This window comes from Anneissia japonica, unplaced genomic scaffold (genome assembly GCF_011630105.1).
Source record: "Anneissia japonica isolate Jap-2015-1 unplaced genomic scaffold, ASM1163010v1 scaffold573_len2283161_cov171, whole genome shotgun sequence".
Taxonomy (NCBI): Eukaryota; Metazoa; Echinodermata; class Crinoidea; order Comatulida; family Comatulidae; genus Anneissia; species Anneissia japonica.
The window spans coordinates 1,259,570-1,283,814 of NW_022719802.1; the positions used below are offsets into that span (position 1 = coordinate 1,259,570).

Here is a 24,245-nt window from a genome sequence, read left to right on the forward strand (position 1 = left end):
GTTAACGGGCCTCATGACGTATTACAGGTTTCGACGTCCTTTCATCACATGTACGAAATTTTGTACATGGACTTTCTGTCATGCTTTGTGGTAAAAATTGTGAAATAACACTTTACGGGAATGATATGAACTTTGATACTCATCTCATGGTTTAAGTTGATCCTAAGACATTCTGTTGATTTAATATATTTTTATCAAGGTATTCACTGGATCTTTTTCCCGCCCCGAGTTAGTGCGGAAGGTAGGAAGAATTTTGGCCTTATTCTCTACGCTTACAAATACTGTCTGTCCTCTCTGCTGCTACTCCCGAACATTACGCTGTATGTATTGCGTGGGCTAGGTACATCGAGAAAGAAGACCAGCTGTTATTTCTAATGTAAATTTCTTCCCAATCTACACAGATCTCAAACCGTTAATAAAATTTACTGAACCGATAGTACAGTGGCGATTCATTGCCACGAGACTTGTATCTTTAAATTTCAGTCAGAACTGAGTCTAAATTTAGGGGTGGAGTAAAAACAGAAAAGAAAGCGTCTTCAAAATGTCAGGAGCAGCAGAACCAGAAACGGCTGCCGATCGGAATGTCGAAATGTGGAAAATTAAGAAGCTTATTAAGAGTTTACAAGCAGCAAGGGGGTATGTATTGTTTTACACTGTATGTCGATAATCACATTATTTAAAAAAAAACTAAATTTTATTGAAAAAAAAAATGAAGTTGATAATACATTTAGATGATTAGGGCCAGAAGTAGAAATCGGTTATCCACCCGGTCAACAGATAATGTAGAAATCGCTGTTATCCACCAAACCGACAGGTGAATTACAGTAGTAGAAAGTGTCTATCCACTTGGCGGACCGGTGAATTAAGTAGAAATCGTTTATCCAAACACCTGACGTGTGAACAAGTAGAAATCCGTTTTTTATCCACCCTGCCGATGGGGGAATAAGCTAGAAATCGGTTTACATGTGAACAAGTAGAAATCCGTTTTATCCACCCTCCCTGCCGATGGGTGAATAAGATAGAAATCGGTTATCCCTTTCTTGCATATACATACATAACATTTAACAGAAAAAATAATGAAAAAGCCTTAGTAAAAAATAGACATTATAATAGAATACAAGACAATTGTTGAAGAAAAAAAAAAATTAATTATCATTATTGTTATTATTAATAATAACAACAATAATACTAACAACAACAACAATAACAAAAGAGTAGTAATAATAATCAGCATGCCATCGAGTTTACAATACAGCGGGGAGATTCAATTAAAGAGTCTGAGTATATCTTTCGCCGTGGCTAGAGATACGGTACCGTATTTCTACTTCGTTTTGCTAAAGGTACGGTAAATGGCATTACGTCACCATCACGCAATGAAATGCCAGAATGTGTGTGACGTCATTTTTTGAAGACAGGTGCATTGCATCTCACCCGCAATGAGCGGTGGAAGGAGAACGATCATTGTACAGTACTGGGAAATTAGAACATCAAAAGTACAATATTGTTTGACTTTACTGTCATCCTTAAATGGGCGTATGGTTCCACTTTATAGTAAAAGTAGACCTGTATGAATTCTCTTGTTTATAGTATATTCATTTTTTTATTGCAAGTGGTGTCATATAAATAGATTACCAAAGACTAGCAGTAGTGTGTGTATACATGTGCCTTGGCCTAAGTCCTGAGGATGATGCCTTGCTTGATAAGGCTATATAATGACATGACTTTATTACTGAGTGGTACACCTATTTTTCTATGACAGTATTAAGGCCTGCATCAAAATTATTGGAAAAATTTGACTAAATTGTAATAATCACAAAGGGGAAACTTATTCTCTCGATCTAGGCCTAGATTCTGTACCATAACAGTGACGAAGTCTAGCCCTACGAAAAGTTTTGTGCATTCAAATTGTATGAATATTTTGGTGGGGTTTTAAAGTGTGGTATTATTTCGAACTTCTTGGACTAAAACTTGGGATGTAGGGATTGTGAAGTTCAGGCGGTGTGATGACGGAGGAACTAGGCTAAGTTTATGACTGATATAGGCCTATGCCACTTAGATCAATGCCACCAGAGCAGCTGCCGTGAAAAGCAGAATCCAAGCAAGGCCGAGCAGGCTTGCTTAGATTGTTTCGCCAAGCGAAGAATTTAAGCAAGGCCTAGAGGCATGCCAAGAGTTGGTTGGAATCAGTCCTTGTTTGATAATGGTTATACATAGGCCTAGCTAAATGAAACTCTTCACTAAATGGAACCATAAGCCTATTTATCGATAACAGTACTAAGTCAAACAATATTGTACTTTTTGATGTTCTAGTTTCCCAGAACTGTACACCTACATAAACCGAAAGGTCCACTGATTAATCTCAGATAAGAAAGTATAATACATACTCCAAGTATTGAAATACACGCCATCGTGTTGGGATTCAATATTTCGACATTAATTATGTCATCATCTTGGAGTATGTATTATACTTTCGTACTCCTACATCGTTCTCGTTTCACTGCTCATCGCGGGTGATCTGCAATGCAATGCCAGTCTTGAAAAATGACGTCACGCACATTCTGGCACTTCATTGGGTGATGGTGACGTAATGCCATTTACCGTACCTTTAGCAAATTAAGGTAGAAATACGGTACCGTATCTCTAGCCACGGCGTATATCTTTATACTTTTCTAGTCGGAGTTTTAGATCCTTGAAATAAGGTATTATTACATTTTGTAATACCATTATACCATTTTGTACTTTTTTTACATAACTATAGATATAATATTTAGTGAACAATATGAAAGAATTAACAAATGGTGATAAATCAGGGTCTCCAAAGTAGATGCTTTTTGTGTCAAAGTTAATTACTTTATTAGTTTCATTAAAGGAAAAATAAAAATGTTGGCAATCAACCAAAAAAAAAAAAGAAAAAGAAATCGGTTATCCACCTGACTGACTGGTGAATGTTATCCACCTGGCTGATGGGTGAACAAGTAAAAAGTCAATTATCCACCTGGCTGATGTTTAAATTTAGTAGAAATCAGGTTTTATGCACCTGGTTTTAGTCATTGGCTTTGTCAAAAAATTGACCAGCTGGACATGATATGTTTTCTTAATGTGAATGCTGCCCTCAAAAATATTTTGTCCAAGTCACAAACTACAGGATAATTTAGGTACAGTAGTTGCAAAATACAACAGGTTCAGCCGAGGGGGCGTGGCTTGTATATGGGGATGTCATGTATAATTATGCTGTCTACCAAGAAACATCACTCTACACTGTGTGACCATGGTGTGACCAATGTGAATTTAGCAAGGCAAGGCGAGCAGGCTGAGGCTTATCTTAGTTTTCTGTTGTGCGGCTGCTACGGGCGGGTGATGGACGATCGCGTCCATTTTCAGACGAAGTTATGGACGTTTGTAGGTCTAGGCTCCCTCCAACTATGTCCCTGGCAAAAAAAAGTGGGCGTGGTCAGGCATCCCTCAATATCTGTCGAAAGTGTTCCACAGGGCTTCTCTCCCCCCCCCCCCCAAGAAAAAAAAATAATTTTTGGTTTACTTAAGTCGATTTTGGTGTCTATAATATGTAGAAAATACATTACATTTTTTCTCCCCAACAAATAGTGGTTTTTTTCCCGGCAGGGTGTGGGAGACAACCCAGACCTCTGGGTGCTGTTACCCCCCGATGCTAAGTACAGTATTGTACTATAGTAGGGCCTAGGCCATTGAATTTTTTCATTTCTTTCTGTGATTAAGACCTATATCCCTACAGCTAAAATAAGACTAACTAGGCCTATGTATTATTTCACTCTGTGTTGGCCCAATGATTTGATAATATTCCAGGGATCCTAATTTTTTGAAAGAAAAACAGACAGGGACAACTTATTTTTTTTACATTGGTTGTACCATGAAGGAATTAGTTGTACAGACTGTATTTTGCTGTGCTGTGTGATTACAGACACGGGCCACAGTTTATCAAGGAGATTGATACAAAACATAGCTGAAGTTTGCATGATGTCAACATACGAAGCCACACCCCTTGGCTGAATCCGTTGTGTTTAGCAACTACCGATGATTTATTGGTGAATTGATTAACCTGACACTGGCACTATAAAATAGACACATGTAGGGTGTGCAAGAGCAGCTTCCGTATTGTGTGCCACGTTCATGCTACCGTGCGCCCAAATTAGTTGTGAAAAATAGGCCCAAAGTAAGCAAACGTATCGAGCGCGTACAGCTACGCTTCAATACGAAACCCTCCAATGATCAGGACCCTGCTTGTTTTCATTCCGGTTTCTGTATGAGCCTCTCACAACAATTTTTTTTTTGCTCCTACACGTAAACAAAATAGTTCTATGTAACTGTCAAATTCACTCTGCACACTTTTTAGTACTAAAAAGCAGTTTTTTTTTTTTTCTTGAGTTGGGGCATTTAATTTGACTTCAGTCTAGACCCATATACATAAAAAAGTACCTGTTTTTTTTTTCATTTTTGAAGGAATTTTTGAAAATTTCAACCGGTTCGCATACAGAAATATCAAACTTTTATGACGTAATTTGAGCTTAGTCCCGAAATGCAGCATTCACTGTTCAATGATTTTGAAACAATGGATTTGATAGGTTGAATCAAACCCAAATTTTTCCACTGTTTTACTCAGCACTTCACATTCAACCACGCGGTAAAACCAATCAAACAATGTTTACGAAGGATTACTATTTGTACAGAGGCTAGTAACTTTAGAAGCTCATAAAACTTGCTTGTAGAATTCTTGATCATACTGAATTTACAAAGAGCCAATTATTTAAATTTAGTGTCATGTCAGTAATTAATGGTAAAGATACTGTAGATATATAGTTGATAATCACTGGACTCTCTGAATGTGTCTAGGCCTACAGTATGCCTGATTATTTTTCTTATTGTAGGAGGGGCCTACTTTATTTACGAGTATGATTCTCAGCAGGTTTTTTTGACATTTTTCTATGGACATAGGACATTTAACACTTTCACTGCTGGGCCTTTTTAAGAAGAAAGTTTAAGTTTTTAAATACATGCATGCCAAAAAAAAAATACTAATAAGAGGTTATTTTTAAATTGTTTGTGTGTGTTGGGGTGGGAAAGAGGTTGGCCTACAAGAAAAAATTGAAGTTGGAATTTTTAATTAGGTGGTCATGTGACCTTGGGATCAATCCTCTTTTCATAAATATGTAAAAAAAAAGATAGAAATTCTTATGGGATGATTTTTTTTCCACTAGATAATGGTGAAGATACATGAATAAAAAAAAAATCTAGTTTAAATTATTTTCATCATTTTATTCAAAAACAGACAAAAATCCATGTTTGTTGGCATAATCGTGAAAAAAAAAAAGTTTTTCGCAACAATCAGTCATTGCTCCATATAATTCAGTAGAAATCACCTCTACTTCATAGAAACAACTATAGAGGGTGCCTGCAGTACGGGAAAAATATTAAACAGAATTATTTTGATGCCGCTGTTAGTATTGGGGGCATGCAGCGGAAGGGTTAATTTATGTTTCATTAACTTTTATTTATATTCTTTCAGGACAAACATATTACAATGGATCTGTCAATACCAAATTACAATTTAATTAAATGTGAATGAATGAACATACGTAGTGGTTCAGTGTAAATTTGTTAAGTGTACTATACAGTGAGTATTAATTACAGTAGGAATAAATGAGTACTAGCATATACCCGTGCTCCGCACGGTGTTGAATGAGTAGGGAAAGGTTGTGATGTACATTGTTGAATGTAATGGGAAGTCGAGGAGGCAGTCGTTGTGGATATTTTGGTTAGAATGTTATTAATTTTCTAAAGGACGTGTTTGTAGTATGTTTTGAGTGTCTTTGCTGAATATTCCTTGTGTGTGAAGAATTATTGTGCAGTTTAATGAAGGGCGGATCCAGAATTTTTCAAAGGGGGGGGGGTGGGCTTGCTTTGAAATTTCAAAAAATTTGTGGCAAGACAGGGAGGCATGTGCCCACACCCACTCCCCCACCCTTACTGGATCCGGCCTGCCTGTTCATCTGACGTGCTTATGTAAATTTGAGGTGTTAATTGGGGGAGCTGGCTTGACCCTAAATTTTATACTTTAGAATACACCAAAATTTGTCTATTTAAAAAAAATTGGCTCACACAGAAGGTGTTACTGTTAAGAAACAAAGTTTAAACATTCTACTATACAATGATATGTGTCTGTATACTGGTATAATTTTTATAAATTAATATGACGTGTCCACGGAGTCGTCTGGCCGGTCAAAGTAGGAAGTATTTTTAGGGCCAATGGTCCTGCAACCATGTTCGGGACCCCATTATACCTTTATTATTGCCTTAATTACATTGCAAACTTTTATATATGCAGTAGTATGAGCATATTCATCACAGGTTTAATTTGAACTTCCGTACTTTAAAGCATGGTATTATACGACCCTCCGAAAAAAGCAAAATCTATTTTCACACAATGCTTTTGGAGATTTTTGGCAAATAACATTCTAATGAAATAAGCTACCAAATTCAAATGGTATTTGCTGAAAGAGGGGCCAAATATCAGTCTACTGTATGTAGCAATTTTCTACTTTTTATTGTTTATTCCAGGAGATACTGTATACCTGAAGCTTTGTAAAACCATACAGTACATAGTTAAAAGAGCCATAAAAACCGGTGTGAAAAAGGGGCGTGGTAACTAAATTTCAAAAGGTCATAACTTAAAAAGCACTTGGAAATTGGAGCTGAAATTTTGGGTTCTTTCTTTTGACATATAGTATCAGGGTATTTTTAGAATGTTTTTCAGGAAAATCCAATGGGGGAGTCACATGGGCATGGTGGTTGATTTGTATGTATTTTTACTAAAATCGGGTCATAGATGCATGGCATAAAATCGGTAAAATAGAAGGCATAATTTTGAGAACCGACCGTGACGACGTTGTATGCACGCAACATTGGATCTCCCGCATGATTTCGGGCCCCCTGTGGACAAATTTCGCTGTACGCTGGGAGAAGAGTGTACTGTAGTAATGCAGATGAGGGGGTTGGGATGACCCTTAAACCACTGTGAATTTATTCATTGACTTCAAGAAATGTAATATATTTCTATGTATTATATTGAATAATAATTATTTTACTTGTTTTGATTGGCTACAGGAATGGTACCAGTATGATATCTCTCATCATACCTCCAAAAGACCAGATTCCAAGGGTAGCCAAAATGCTGGCGGATGAATTCGGAACGGCTTCCAATATCAAGAGTCGTGTCAACAGGTACAATTTATTCAACTCATTTCTGTGAATTTAAAAAGTAATTCTTTTTATTGGCTCCTGCAGTAGTTGAAATGTACTTTTCAATTTTAATATTCTATTTGCTTCATGAGTCTTATTATAATTATGTTAATTTCAATGTGGTGTTTTACAGGTAAGTGAAAAAAATTTTATTGTGAACATCTGTTAATTTATATTTTGAATGTATATTTTTTTAATTTATGCCCACATCCTCTTGTTATTCTTTTTTTGGTGATCCGCTAACGTTAGCGGATCACCTATTGTTATTGTACGAGATCTTTTTTTTTTTATTCTACCTTTCCTTCCATTTTTGTTCGCACGATATCTCAAAAAATGCCACGAGTTTACGCACTATCGCTATCAACGAACATTTGGCTTGGTCTGGAATAGTCATGGTAAGCTTTTCACTGCGCTCAGTCAATCGTGACGTCATCTACGTGCAATTTTGCGTTTTTACATTATCGATTATATCAGCCTAACCAATTGCCATTTCGAAATCGTATTAAGTGAGCATTAACTTCGGGTTAATGTTGAATGTACTGTACACTAATTTGACGCGTGCGCTTTACTATGCGCGCGTACGCTTGCGTCAAAATTTCAAAATGCTCAAAATCACTTTTTAACTAAATTAGAGCACGTTTCATGCCATTTTGAGCATTTAAAATTTTTTTGAAATTTTCCACTGCGCGCACGCATTTTTACGTGCTCAGCACTTACGAAAGCTAGACATTACGTTATTTTACATGTTTTGGTTTCCTGACATTGTTTTCACAAATTTCCATTCTTTTCGGTTATCTTTTGGCCAATAGCAATACCGTACGTGCGCATCAAACATAGGTATCTTTGCGCGTATTTGTGCCGCTATACAGTGAAATTATGACAAAATCAGACATATTTTTAATCAGTAATAGCTCCTTAGGTTGAAAGGTGACCCCCAATTTTTATTACATATTCTGAAAGCACATAAGTTGTAAATATAATTTTATAGATCATAATGGCTGATCGGACATTGTGACGTCATCATATTGGCATCTGAATTCAAGGAAGTGAATTATAGCTATGACGTCATTTTTGAAAATACGCATTTGAGCGTATCTCGCTTATCCAAGGTCGATCGCCTTCCAACTTTGAGTATGTTATAGCTGAGACAATTCTCTTTCATATATTTGAAGCCTTTTTACATTTTGATGACGTCATCATGGTCAAAAAAATTGTTTTTTCTGACCCCCTCATTTCTCTTTCTTCAAAACGTTGATGACCCCATATAATCTTAACCATTCGTCATTTCTAAATCATATTAGCATAAGCTTCAGGTCAAGGTTGAATGTTATGTACCTTAATTTTCCGTTTGCGTTTTTTAGCGTGCACGTACGCGTGCGTCAACATTTATATATGCATAAAACCATGCATGTTTTTAATGAGTTATAGCTCCATAGGATGAAAGGTGACCCCCAATTTTTATTACATATTCTGAAAGGACATGAGTTGTAGATACGATTTTATAGATCATATTGGCTGATCGGACATTGTGACGTCATCATATTGCCATTTGAATTAAGAAGAAATTGAATTTTTATTTATGACGTTATTACTTTTTATACTCGTTTGAACGTACTCGCTTATCTTGATTGATGGTCTCCCACCTGTGAGTATGTTATAGCTAAATCAATTCTCTTTCGGACGTGTCCCTTTATTTTTTAATTTGATGTCGTCATCATGGTCAAAAAGAATGCTTTTTTTGGAGCCTTCTCATCTTTCTTTCTTAAAAGATGTAAACACATTGAAAATAGAGGGCGGCAGACTAACAAAATTCATGTGGCATTACCACCCAACAGGGGGTTTTAAATTAAACTTGACAAGGTTTAAATTCATGTGCCATTACCGTCGTCAGGGACATCGTATAAGGTATTCGTACTTGTGCGTTAAAATTTTAAAATTGTTAATATCACTTTTCAGATAATTTAAAGCACGTTTCAGGTCATTTTGAATAATTCAAAACTTACCAAAATTTACCCGCCGTACGCTCATTTCCACGCCCACAGCACTTACTGAAGCTGGAAATTACGGTTACATGTGTTGGGTTTGTGACACTGTATTATACTACCGTGCGCACGGACGTTAAGACGTATGTGTACACAGTCCTTAAAATGCTCAAAATTTCTCTTTTCCTTTAAAATTTCTTTTAAAATGCTCAAAATTACTCTTTAAATAGAGCATGTTTTAGCATATAATACTTTTCAATCAGAACCGCGCGTGCTTCGTGAGGGTCAAAGTGCGGCGGATCACCTACTGTAACTCGTCCTCAGTGACGAGTTCAAATCTAGTTTTAATTAATTGTTTTCTTTTGATTTGTATAAGTTATAAATAATAATTTTTTTTTTTTTTTCAAACCCGTAATTTAGACTGATCATTGCACTGATATTTGTTATAAAATCTTAAGAATAGCAGAAAAATATATAAAAATAACTTAACACAAAATATTAGTAAAACAAGTGTGGAGGTGCTTTATCGAATGGAATAATCATTTTTCCATAATCTTTATTTACATAATAATATTATTATGTAGCAATGTTAATTAACCTCCATAGTTAATGCGCACTTTGAGTAACGTACTTGCGCGAATAAGTGCCCCGTTTGAATAAGCGCCCCCTCAATAATATCATAAGATTTTCTTTTTAGTAAGTCAATTATCCAATCAATCCTGGGACTGTGGTTGTTGGCAGGATTTGAGCTGCAGAGTGGAATCACATTCTTCTTAGGCCAACATCAAAATGAGGATATTTTTCACAGATAAGAGTTCCGATCTCTAGACAGACAGTACATTCCAATTTTCATCTTCTTACATACTGTATTTGTCTAGGCCTAGTCCAACTCCTCTTTTTCTTTTTCCGACAATTTGCACCTTTACCACATTCTCATCTCATTTCAAGAAAACCTGCAAAAATCCTGCCGTTATGCTAATCTCAATTGGCCGATGGCCAACAAGCTAACCACTACCCACCACCACTAATTGCATGCTATTCTGCTGTTATGTAAATATTCACAGCGTTCTTGTCATAGCCATGTTCTCTGGACATATGTTTTCGTAATGGCCCTATATAACCTTTTTTCATTCAAAAAGTGCCTCTTGAATTTAATAAGTTACCATAAGAACCCCTCGATTTTCATTTATTTGCATAAGAGCCCCCTTAATTTCCACTATGTTTTCATAAGTGCCCCGTTTAAATAAGCACCCCCTTTGAATAAGCGCCCCTCAGAAAGTGCAAAAATATTTCAAGCGCCCGGGCGCTTATTCGCACGAGTACGGTACTGCCATTGTCATAGTGGCACTGAACATTGCATTTTGCTGTGGATATTGGCACTATAATACAAATCCTTGATTAATTGATTGATTGATTGATTAATTGGAGTGTAGGCCTACTGTATACATTGGACTGTACTGATGTCATCTCTAAAAGCTATCATTACTATACACTTTGATTATTTTTTTTAATTATTCATGATCTACAGTATTGGTATATTGAATACACTAGTTGGTAAAAGTAGACATCACCTTGATTCACTATAAGTACAGTATTAGAGCCATTAGAAATAAGGCAGATAAAATGAAAAATGATAAAAATGAGATAAAAAATATAATGAAAGTAATTAATATGATCAAATTAATTTTGTAGAGCTCTAAAATACTTTTTGTGTGTCTTAATATTATTTTGTCTTAAAAAATCACTTGTAGTCATCTACTGTACTCATTTAGTAGGTCTAATGTTGACAGTGCCCTCTGCATGAATTAAAAAAAAAATTGTTAAATGTTTTTAGAGTTATTTTCATGCTTTTAATTCTCATAATGTGAATTAAATGATGTGTTTTTTCAGGCTTTCAGTTCTTTCGGCCATTACGTCTGTACAGCAGCGATTGAAATTGTACAACAGAGTACCTCCAAATGGACTTGTAATTTACTGTGGGACAATTGTCACAGACGACGGCAAGGAGAAGAAAGTGAACATTGATTTTGAACCCTTCAGGCCTATCAACACCTCCCTATACCTATGTGATAACAAATTCCACACAGAGGTAAGAACTATTATATAGGGATGTTTTCTGAATAGCGGTATCGCTATTTAGGAAATGCTAACCAAAAACGTGAAATTGTCAACTAAATAGGCGTTTGACCACATATTCAAACAACAGTGAAATAGATTCATCATTTTATTTTAATTGACCTACTGTAAGAAGAATGGGTTACAGTAGGCCTAAATTTCTGATAGATTGGCTTCTATTAATTACTGTATGATTATTATAATATAATATGGTTTTAACAATAGAAGAGAAACATTTAAATCAGTGTTGAAGCAACCATTAGGCAATTGGTTATATAATTGATTAAAAAATAATATTCTCATCTTAACTTCAAAATTTCTTCTATATAGTAGGTACAAAAAAACTTGTTTTTTATTTTCTCTAACTCCAGATATGCATAATCAATTGTATCAGCAATTTTATTTGATATAGATGACAACTCAAAAGTCTTCTAGTTCAATTCTTTATTTTTTAATTCTTTTGTTATTGTCAAGACAAGGCACATACAATAAATGCAATTCATTGGGTGGTCGGACAAGATCTCAAAAGCAAACCTTATCACTATTGTATTATCATAAGACTCCCAACCACCCGGCTTCACGTGCAGTGTTTTCAATAAAAGAAAAAAAAATATTATAATTTTTTTTTTACAAAAATAAGATAATGTACAGTACTTTCTATGTATGTAGGTTTCATTGGCTACAATACAGTACTGCAAATGATTGCTCCATTTCATTTTTTTCGTAGGCACTCACAGCTCTTCTTGCTGACGACAATAAATTTGGTTTCATTGTGATGGATGGTAATGGCGCCCTCTTTGGTACACTGTCGGGCAATACGCGAGATGTGTTACATAAGTTTACCGTAGATCTACCGAAGAAACACGGTAGGGCTGATGTCACAGTTCTATGTTTTTGTTGTGATCAGTTCAAGTATACCTTATAAGACTGCAAAAACAAACATGCGTTATTCATCAACACTAGTATTAGTATTAATTGGTCCAAAACTCGAAGACCCGGAAATCACTGTTTTATATTTTGCCTAAGTTGTTAGACTGTGTTGAAAACTACTCTATTTCTACTGTACTGTGGCTAAATATACAGCATCACAAAATGGAATATATCTCGGCTGATAACGATTGATATTTCTTGCTTTAAAGGAAGTTTATATCAATTGATTGGTTTAAATAAATAAGAGTTTTTGTGGGGGGATCAAAATATCAGCGAGCAGAATCCAGGGACGTCTCATCTCGGTTGCTATTGATTTGCCATGAAATGATTAAATTCTATACACAGCCCATAAGAGTTTCGGTTTTTTAATTCTATACTACTCCCCTTCACTCTTCAGACAACAAAAAGTGATCAGTTTCTTTTTTTTTTTTTTTATGAATGATAGTACAATTTTTTTAACGCTTTTGATTTTGTCTGTAGGTCGTGGTGGTCAGTCGGCTTTACGTTTTGCTCGTCTACGAATGGAAAAAAGGCATAACTATGTACGGAAAGTCGCTGAGACCGCAGTTCAGTTCTATATCACTAATGACAAGCCAAATATTTCTGGCCTTATTTTAGCTGGTTCTGCAGACTTTAAGACGGAACTGAGTCAATCGGACATGTTTGATCCGGTAAGTACATTATAAGAAGTTTCTCGTTATGTTTTTGAAAATCAGCTTGAATGAAAATTGTTAACGTATCGTATCAAACATGGTTTTACTGCTAAATTTGGACAATTATTAGGAGAAAGAAGTATGGTATTGGATATATTTTGTAACGTTTCTATGATAGCTAACTGAAATTTCAATCTTATTGGTGCAGAGGATTTTGAAGACAAACATAATATACAAAAAAATACCTACATTTTTACTGTCTGTCTACTTTAATTGTCTTACCCTTGGTTTTAATAAAAAGAATATATTATTTCATCAAGTTTATATAATTCTTATCTTCACACACATACAACCATTTCTTTCAAAACAAAATATGAGTGGTTTTTTTACAGTATGAAATCATTTTAGTAAATATAATATTTACAAAACCAAATGAAATTATTTGAACATTTATCATTTAGTACTATTCAACAACCAATTTCATTTTGAATTTCTAGTCATCAAAAATGTTGAAGATATTCTTTATATATTCAATAATGTTATGTTTTATATTCATAACCATTTATGTTATTGCATATTGATTTCCCATAAACTATTCTTTGAACAAATTGTAACATTTTCTTTGATACATTTAACTTTTTCCCCTATTATAATAAATGGTACAGTCCAATATTTTTCAAATATTTGGAAATTAGCTGGCTGTAATAATATAGCACTGATTATTGGCAAATATAATGCAGATACAACTGCACATAAATTGAGTTATTTATTAACTGATTCAGTTTCTTGAAGGCTTGCTGCTGTGAAGTAATTTTTGTCTTCATAGCCACTGTCTGTCTACCTACTAGGTGGGAACTAAAGCCTGTTTCTATTTATAGATTATGAGTAATAGCATCAGTCGTAGAGATCAATGATTTCATTTTGATTCAGAGTGAGTCGTTTAGTGACGGTGGATTACTGAATGCATTTTTAATCAGGATTAATGTTAAACATGTTAAGAAAAGATGAACATTTGCTTCCTTGTACAATAATGAAATGATAAATTACTGCACATTTGCTGCATGATCATTAACAGTGTTATAAATTTCATAATATTGCATAATAATTTACATAAAGCCAAACATTCTAAATGCGAAAAAATATGGTGTTAATGCATGTGTTGTGTATAGACAATTCCAATTATTATACGCTCAAAATTATTTAAACTATTTATATTTTTTTAATCATTTTAAAACTTTACAACAAAGCATATTATGAAATGTATTGAAATAAGTTTTATTAATTTATTTTTAACATTTTTTTATTTATTTATTTTATTTCAACAATATTTAAAGAGGGTAGCCCTTTAAAATTCCCTGAAGGGAGGCTGATGTTTAGTGGCCATCTTTAATAAATACAGTATAATATAACATCGTACAATAAGTCACCACATGAAAACTAAAAAAAAGTAGACATGAATTTAATATATATGAATGAATACAAAAAGAATGAATAAATAAAAAAATTATAAAAAATAAATAAAATTAGATATATAAATAATATATAATATATAAAACCTTTAAATTATATAGTATTGCTCCAGCACCACATGGTCATAATTTTGTTCAGTGAATACAAAAAAAATGTCAGTTTTTAATTATTTTTAGTGATACAGATTCCAACTAAAATATTTAAATATACTTTGCAGTTATGCACTGGATATGCTTTATTCAACCTACTGTGGGCCTGCATCTTACAAACTTTGCTGTTGGGATGGGAAGAAATTAAAAAATATATTATTTAATATTCAGTCAAATGATAAAATATATTTAAAAAAAAAAAGAAAATATAAACACTAGCTGCCCTTAATTGCCAATTGAGTGCTCCTTCAGTTATAGTGAATTGTCAATTGCTTTTTTATGTGAATTGTCAGAGGTTGCAGACAAAGGTGTTGAAACTTGTAGATGTATCATACGGCGGTGAAAATGGCTTCAATCAAGCGATAGAACTGTCAGCTGAAGTGCTTTCCAATGTCAAGTTTATTCAAGAAAAGAAATTGATAGGTAACAGTTGTCTGTTGTTGAAAGTTAGAAGGAGGTGTTGCAATTATTGGAATATCAAAAGAGGGAGGTGTAGCATTGCATTGTAGTGCATTTAAAGTAGGTCAGGGTGCTAACCTTTCAAGGTGAGTGAATTACCCTTGACTTTGACTTTGTGTAACGTCATTACGTTCTAAGTCCTACTGTCGCCATGTAATCGAAGGCTTCCTAGTTTGGCCACTGGGAGACTAGTTCGTTTTCTACCCTAATTGCGAACTATCCAGGAAACCTTGTCCTGTGGTTATGTCTTGGTATCCCTGCACTTTGAACTGTCGGGCTTGGGTGACCCTGCCAGAAACAATTGCTTCCGCCACCATAGTTCTCAAGGTGGGAAAGGCAACATTAGTAATAGTAGAAGGGGCAGCAGTTGTGGGTAAAAGAAAAAGAGAAATTAGTTTAATAAAATTTGACACTGTTTATTGTTAATGTTTTTTTTTTTATGTGAATTTTGTAGGTAGATACTTCGATGAAATTTCACAAGATACCGGCAAATATTGTTTCGGTGTTGACGACACATTGAGGGCGCTTGAAATGGGCTCTGTAGAAACACTGATTGTTTGGGAAAATCTAGACATTACACGATACACACTAAAGAACCATTCAACAGATGGTGAGTAAATTTTTTTTATAATTTTAATTTTTATAATTCAATTATTTATAATTCATTTAAAAAATATAATGTTTGATGTTGTTTTGTGTATGCAGACATGATGTAAAAATATCAAATTTTGGTTGACAAAAACATGCGACATACCTAAATAAGGTCATTGTAACATCACATCATGCCCATATATAGGCACATCATGACTATATATGGGTATACAGCAGTTTTTTGTCAAGGAAAATTTAATAGTCTGGACACACATTTAAAGTCTAGTTGGATGTTATGCACAATTACCCCAATAAATTTAAAAATTGAATTACCAGTGTGTTCAAACATTTTTTTTCTTGATTTTTTCCATGGTTATCATTGACAACTTTTTTTTTTCATTTTGTTAATTGTTTCTTTTAGATGAAAAAGTTCTTCATCTAAACCCTGACCAAGAAAAGGATAAAACTCACTTTATTGACAAAGATGTAAGTTTATTATTCAATTCATTATATTTTTTATCATATACATTATGGTTACCTTCTTAAAATAATGGTAGATATATATATATATATATATATATATATATATATTTTATGAACAGAAAGTACAGTAACACCTCTTTCCATTACGTACACCTCCGTCCGAACAGAGTTCGTAAACGAGAAAAAATTTGTAATCCAGGGAGTTTGAATTTTCACAGCATCTCAGTGTGGAGAGGGTAGGCCTAATCCTTGCCATGGGAGCAATATTTTTTGACTTGGATTTCACTCTTTTCTGCAACAAAATAATACTTTAGAGAAGCCAAAATTACCTGTGCTTACTGTGAAGTATTAATTTGAAGAGATTTCGGATTAAAAACATGGTCATAATGACCAAAAAGAGTATTATTATTTTCTTCATAAAGATTGCGAATCCATGTGAATAGCACCTCCAATGAACAGAAAGTGAGATTTACTGTACAGTATGCTTGAATAAGCATGCACAGCTCAATTGTAGTATATCACAGCTGATATCTTGCTTTAAACTTAGTTTCATGACACTTTATTGGTTTAAATGTTTTCTTTCTTTGTTGCTGTAAAATGTTATATTATTTTTTAATTTTTAAGTGTTTTTGTAGTTAAAAATGATCATTCGTAATGACGTCACCGCCGTAAATGGGAGGTTCGTAATTGGGAGATGTTACTGTAGTGCATTATTGGTGGGAGATATTACTGTAGTGCATTATGGGTAAGGGATAAAAAAATGACTGGTGCAATACAACATCCTTGAACCTGTGTACATATTTTCATTTTAGACTGGTGTTGAGTTAGAGTTATCAGAGGCACAAGCTCTTCTGGAATGGTTGGCAAACAACTACAAAACATTTGGTAAGTCACTAAAAGGCAATATTTTTTAGTAAATTGATGTAATATATAAATTTACTTTTGAAAATTAAAATTTATATTTAATTTGAAAATTCAAATCTTCACCGCTCCAACACAAATCTGTATATTATGCAGATTTGTGGCGCAGCGATGAAGATTTGAATTTTCAATTTTCTAGATTCAAAGTTGGAAGCTAGTCATACCGGTATTTATGTTGGGGATCAATTTGTCAGAACAAATCTTCATTGAATCCATTATTCACCGATTGAAAACTGTGTGTAGCTTAGGGAATTCCCCACATGTACCCAATCTATCATTACTTGTGCATTAAACCCTGTAAGGCTATCAAATTTTCTTTGACAAAACATGTGACATGCCTATATATGGCCATGATGACATCACATCATGACCATACATAGGCACATCATGACTAAATATGGGCATACTATAGTTTTGTGTTTTTTTTTGTCAAAAGAAAAAATTTGATAACCTATACAGCACTTAATGCAATAAATAGAAAAATACATTTCTTAATTGGTAAATTCATAAAAGCATAGCTTAAGCTTGACCTTGTGTCATACTTATTAAAAAAAGAAAATACATAAAAGTATAGTAGAAGTTTGGCATTGCTCAGTTGGTAGCAATTATTGGGTTTTTGGTTTGAATTATTATTGGGTTAGAATTTTCATGAGGACAATAAGTTTTTTCTAAAATATGTATTATACATATAAGCGGTAAGAAAGATACATAATAGTTTGTCTGCCTATGAGTGAAGCAACACTCATTTAAATGCAAACACATCAGCTGTTTAAAATTTTGTAGACAGTGGCTATTGTTACACCAGTCTTAAATGAATTCCTAAGTCTGATTGGATATTATTGTCTCATTGAAATCCATACATACAATAACATCCAATCGGAATTAGGAATATTTTTTTTAAGTGGTGAAACAAGCCTTTGTGTATATTTTACCTGACACAGCAATAACAATGTTGATGTAAAGTCACCTTTTAAGAGAAATTTTCTATAAGATTCTGTTTTCATTTTTGCAGGAGCTACTCTAGAAATTATTACAGATAGATCACAAGAAGGCTCACAATTTTGCCGCGGATTTGGCGGCATCGGTGGCATCCTACGTTATCGTGTTGACTTCCAATTAATGTCCTACGACAACTCGGACCTGGATGATTATGATGATGACTATTAAATAAAGCAAAGTAAATAGAGAGTTGAGAATCGCCATATTGGTTGCATCCTCACAAGGCAAATGTATTAAGACCTGGTTGCTGCTATTATATCTTCCAACATATGTCACAAACAGTGCTCCAAAAATAAGTTTCACCTAACATTCACTGAGTCAGGTTCACTGATTGATGGTTCAGAAAATACATAATTTTTTTAATATACCACTTCTAGTGAAGTGAAGAAAACAGCCAAGTTATAGAATTACAGATAATTGAAAGCCAGTTATAGATTCCTTCTGGGAGTGATATTTTGGCCTACCTGATGTGTTTTCATACCAATTACTCAGTACATTCCCAAATACTTGCGGGGAAAAAATCCTCTGTCGTCATCTAATTTTCGATTAGAAATATGTATGAAATTAAATATGAACGTTTTGGCAAAATATTGTGCATTTGAATACCAGTGCAACTTGATTCAGAAAAGGTCCCTCATTTTTTATTTATGCTTATGAATTTATGATTTCACATCGCTTTGAATATTACAAATAGAAATGATTAAAATCATAAAAAGTTTTATTCTACTGCATTATTCAAACTTGATGAAGCATTCAGTAATATTTTTTTCTTATCCCTGTATTAATCATGGCCTTACCAGAGAGTTCAGTTTCTTAGATAATGTAGGCTTGTGCAAGATTGTAGCTTGCCTAATTTTTGGTGAATATTTTTCCGTCCTGGCTTTCAGCTTGTTTGATTCACAATAATTAAACCATGTCAAATGATGTTTATACATGGAGCTTCCAAATTTACTGTCATTGTATCAACTCTAAAACTCTGTCCACTGTCATATTTTCTTTGACAAAAAAACTGTTGTATGCCCATATATAGTTATGATGTGCCTATATATGGTCATGATGTGGTGTCATCATGACCATATTTAGGATTGTCACATGTTGTCAAATAAAAGTTGATTGTCTGGACAGGACGCTGTAATCTTCTATACCTTTGCTGTTTTCTTTACTGCAGATATGATGCCTTCACCAGTGGCATTTTCTCAAGCTATCTACAATGTGTATCTATACAGCTTTATGAATGGCAGTATCACATTTTCACATTACAGTCACATGCTCATATTTTTCATGGTTATTCGCTGCATCATAACCAATCACAAAATGGAAAACTGAGAATGTTTAGATTTTTAGCAGGTATTTAAGGATGAATCTGGGCTCAAAATTCAGACATGAACATGTGAAAATGGACCTTACAGGCTGATTTACATGTGGGCGTGGCACTTACAGGCTGAGATACATGTGAGAATGGCACTACAGGCTGATATTTTTGAGGATGGTGCTTGAAGGGCTGAGGTACATTTGAGAATGGCACTTACAGGCTGAGATGATAGACACATAATAATTGTTTATGAGTATAAGTTGAAATATTTTATGTGGTGAAAGATAGATATATTCAATGAGTTTACACCTCATAGAATTTAACATTGCTATCTTTTACTTTATGAAAATTTCTATCCAAATAAGAAACATTCATTTTTTTTTTAATTACAGCATCTATTGTATAAAGCTGTCTGTCATTTTTTGGGTGAATTTTATTGTATTACGCTTTACACTGGCAACATTATATAGAAATAGAAAATTCCATAAATTAGGCCTACCCAGTTTTGTTTTTTTTTGGTGCACACAGGGTCAAAATTAAAAAAGAGGTGTGCGGCCAAAATAATCAAGCCCTGCGCTTTCAAGCCTTTACATCAGCACAGTTTATCAACTACAGTAGAACTTAAAAGGGGACACCATCAGAACAAAAAGTTTTCCCTTAATTGGGGTGTCCCCTTAATAAGGATGGCCCAATCAGGGGTTCTATTGTAGAACTAAAATTGCAGAGTAAATAGAAAATATATATTGAAAATTTATGTCGGGCATGGGAAGTACTGGTTGGAACTTAATTTAACCTGTCTAAGTGACCTATAATTAACCAATCAAAAAGCAAGTATCTTAAAGGGTTGATTAATTGCAAATGGAGAATAATGCTTGCAATCGCATGCACATATGTTCATACTTTACATGGCCAAAGACTTTTGTGCCTAAATTGAATTCTCTAGAAGGCCTCATTTTTGAGAATTTTGAAACATGTAAGCAGAACTGGCACTAATGGATTATTAGGTCTACTGGACAAAAAAAATGTAAATGTATAACATCAGTAATCATAGTATTAAAAAAAAAACTACTTAAATTTAACTACAGTAATTGAAATAAAAGATCAAGAATGATATAATAAAGTCCATTTGGTAATTTGACATAATAGTTTGTGTATTATCACAGCAGCATCAACATTTTGCTGTATTATTTGTGCTTTATATGAAGTAAGGCTTTCGAAGAGGATCAAAGATGTACTGCCAAGTAAATCTGAAAAACTAAAAGGTTTAAAAAATGAATTGCTTATTTTTTTATAACCTTCAAGTTTTATAAGCTGTCAACTTTAATTAAAATGAAAAAAAAAATTCCTTTCCATATAACATGCACATACTGTAATAGTCATACAATTCCTATAGTCGTACCATATACCCTTACAGTTCTACCAAGGAAATCTAAGCATTCTCTTGTAAAATGTCATTAAAATCTGATTCTTCTCCCCCACCCACCTCCTTTTTATACCCGATTCACATGAGAATAGATGCTCCCAGTATATTTAGTGTAGATCTAGGGCATATCTTCATGTCTGCATATTAATTGTACCAAATTAGTTTTTTAGCGAGGCTTTAATTTTTCATGTTAAAACGACCAAGGTTTCCAATAAGAATATCTCACAAAATCCTTGCAACATTTAGTGTGTGTCCCATGTAAATATTTGTCTCGTGTGAATTGGGTATCATGTACTTTTTTTCGATGATCGGTTCAAATTTTTGTTAGGTCATTTCCTCACTACTTTTGACCTACTCTATTTTACTATTTTTGTGTGCAAGACAAAATCATTCCAAAAAGTCGGCGATGATTTGTTGATAAGATAGTCTAAAGCTTTGTTCACTCTATCAAATTTTATGTGACAAATAAATGTGATATGCCCATATTTGGGTATAATATGACATTATCATGCCCATTATGTATTTGCTGCTTAAATACAATTTTCTGTCTATAAAATTCTTTCTGAGAAACTTCTGACAATCAAATTATTATTTTTTCAATTTGTCCATTTGTATCAAATACATTTGAAATACATTATTTCAGATAAATGTTTAATAATCAGTTTGGTAATTCATCACAATTTGTAACACCAACTCCCTGGTAACACTTTCTAAACACCAATCTATAGTTGGTTGGCAACAGCAAAGTTAATTTTATTATATAAAATATTTTTTGAGTTATTTTTAATCATGTATATTACGGTGAAGCATGCAAGGTGAAAAAAAGTGAAAATATCTAAATTTAGTTTCATTTTTGTTGCTTGGACACCATCTATTACAGTGAAATATAGATATTTTAGTACCTTGGTAAAATTTATTTAAAAATATAATTAAAAAAATATTTTAACTTTTATATGTTAAACGGTTAACTGCTGAAATAAAAGTGAACTTTTTAATACAATTACTGTATTGGTGAACTAATATAAGGCAACCCTTAACATCAATGGTTTGCTAAGAACTGAGTTTTATTTTGGTGTGCTGATTCATAACATTTGCATATGATACCATTTTAAAAATAGTTACTGTTTAGGTCCTGCATTTTAACATGTTGAATATATAAATGAAGGAAAGTTTGACATTTCTACATAAATACAACGGAGAAAGGTAAAATATGCTAGAATAGAGAAAGGTACCTAAGCAATATGTTTTTTTTTTTTTTTAATCTAACCTTTCCTCCTATGAAAATTTAAATTATAGAACCTTGAGAAAAACTGCACAAAAGATGGTCTATTTAAATCTGTTTTACCAAATATAGTACGTTTTTTATTATTATTTTTTTCTTTTTTGATAAATTCACATTGACCTTGCATGCCTTACCTTAAGAAGATTGTTTATTTTTGGCAGTAACCATGGCAGTGAGTTCTGTCTGATTCATATGCATTATTTAATATATTTCTTTTCTTGCATAAGATTAGGATGAAGAATGTGATATATTTGAGTATTTTGGCCTCTTGGAAGCCAGTATTTTCCAGTCCCTCTAGATATTTATGTGATGGTTGCTGGAATATTAAGTCAATTGAGATTTAGAATATATTTCAAACGACTATTACATTAGTATAATGTACCATAAAACCTGTTTTCAAGTTATTGAAACTACATTAAAACTGAGAGAGTGCAACGAAATAGCCATATTTTACTTAATTTGGTTTGTTGAATTTTTTCCATGTATTTTTTTTTGTCTTTATATTTATCAAATATTTTGCAAAATTATAATAATGCAGTAAACCTAATCATCAAGCAAAAGAAACAAATGGACACGCCGATCAACTTGCAGCCGTGTTTATGTACATGATTCTCATAAAATGTATAAATCTGTGAGTCAAATACTCATTAAACGTTGAAGCAGTGAGATATTCTCATGAAATGTTTGGAGCTGTGAGACAATTCTCACAAGTATTCAAAGATGCAAATGTTCGAAGCAATAATGCTAATATAGGGCGCAGTGGTTTATGAGTCTCCATTTCACCCTCGCTATTACCATTGCAACTACTGTATAGTCGCAATTGCTACAACCGATCGCAATGCGATGCTAGTCTGAATGGGGTATATACCCTATCAGACTACACTCTCTTGCGATCGGTTGCGATGTAATCGGTGGTAATCCAAAACTGATTACTCCCGATCGCAATAAACGAACGCATTCAGACCAACACAAGCAAACTTTACATTCTGGGCCTAGGCCTCCAGTGTCTAGGCCTATGTTGCCTGACCTCAGCCAAACAGTGCCTGTGGAATTCGTTGTGATTCGTTGCGATCAGATTCCGTGGTAATCGGGAGTAATAAAGATTGTAGCACCCAATCGCAACGGGTAACAATTGCGATATCGATTACTATCGACTACTATATTGGTGAGCTTTCACACACGATTTTACTTTGCGATTGGGTGCGATTGGGTGTCGCAATTGCTACAACCGATCGCAATGCGATGCTAGTCTGAATGGGGTATTAATCACGGTGTGTCCCGCTTTTGGACGTTGAGGGGTTGGAATGTCTGACAGCGGTCAACGGTTCTGCGAAATGCCTAGGCAATTAGGTGGTATATGCCAGGTTCTCGAAAATTTTCGTTTGAAATTTAGCGAAAATCATGGTGTCAGTTATCCATTTTACACAGAAAATAAACGCTTCCCTTCAAACACCTCTTTCGAATAAACCCTTCTCTAGAATCGCATAGGATGTCTATTGTTGCAGCCAGGTTCGTAGGCAGGATTTTCGATGGGGAGGTGCGTTTTACAACCGAAGTGGACCTTACGATGGGCGACTGCCTAGAGATCCCTGTGAGGGTGGGACTCTTCTGGAACTCTGACAAATTAGCATTTTAAGGGCCCTTTCTAATGAATTTCTAAAATCCATAATTTGTAATATCCATATTTTCATTCATTTGAGTATTGTCTAGGGACCTACAGTAAAGCAGGAAAAATAGAGAGTGGGGGTGAAGGGAGGAACTTGCACCGACGGATGGTCAATACCACCTCAGCCACACCATGGTTGGGGCTTAGGTAAGACAATTTATGATTATGGCACCTCAAAATGGCCGGAAATGGCACTCTCAGACAAACTTTAATTAGGCCTATGGTTTTTCTTTTTTCTCTATTTCTTTTATAATTTTAGGGGGATCTCCCTTCCCCCCTCCCCCCTTGAATCCACCACTGTGAAATTGTAATTTTTCATGATCTTTACATTTGTAGGCCTAAAGATGACATGGATCAATCTGCAATCACTGGAGCTGATAATTTCCAACAGATTTCGTAGCACATTATTAAAAAATCAACGGGTAGCAGAGCGGGCAAAAAAAAAATGTTATGCATATTATAGCATTTCGCGATAATTTTAGAAACAATTTTAGTGAAATAACAGGTTATAAAAATTGGACTTTTTGAAATTTGGTGG

At 34.0% G+C, this 24,245-nt stretch overlaps 1 protein-coding gene across 1 annotated transcript; it reads left to right on the forward strand.

Annotated features, from left to right (window-relative positions):
* Window positions 1-30: 30 nt before the first annotated feature.
* Window positions 31-22,481, forward strand: LOC117110987 (eukaryotic peptide chain release factor subunit 1). The gene is made up of 11 exons (XM_033253844.1): window positions 31-241; window positions 484-636; window positions 7,138-7,254; window positions 11,145-11,343; window positions 12,097-12,235; window positions 12,780-12,970; window positions 14,865-14,994; window positions 15,485-15,640; window positions 16,043-16,107; window positions 16,917-16,989; window positions 18,038-22,481. Exons 2-11 carry the CDS (start codon window positions 542-544, stop codon window positions 18,190-18,192), a joined length of 1,320 nt encoding a protein of 439 aa, XP_033109735.1. The 5' UTR covers window positions 31-241; window positions 484-541; the 3' UTR covers window positions 18,193-22,481.
* Window positions 22,482-24,245: the final 1,764 nt, after the last annotated feature.

Bases quoted from the DNA above. Each gene is read 5' to 3' on its own strand.
- LOC117110987 (XM_033253844.1), top strand. From the start codon at position 542: ATGTCAGGAGCAGCAGAACCAGAAACGGCTGCCGATCGGAATGTCGAA. The intron at 14,995-15,484 runs GTAACAGTTGTC...TGAATTTTGTAG, and splicing joins TCAAGAAAAGAAATTGATAG to GTAGATACTTCGATGAAATT. The intron at 15,641-16,042 runs GTGAGTAAATTT...TGTTTCTTTTAG, and splicing joins AAAGAACCATTCAACAGATG to ATGAAAAAGTTCTTCATCTA.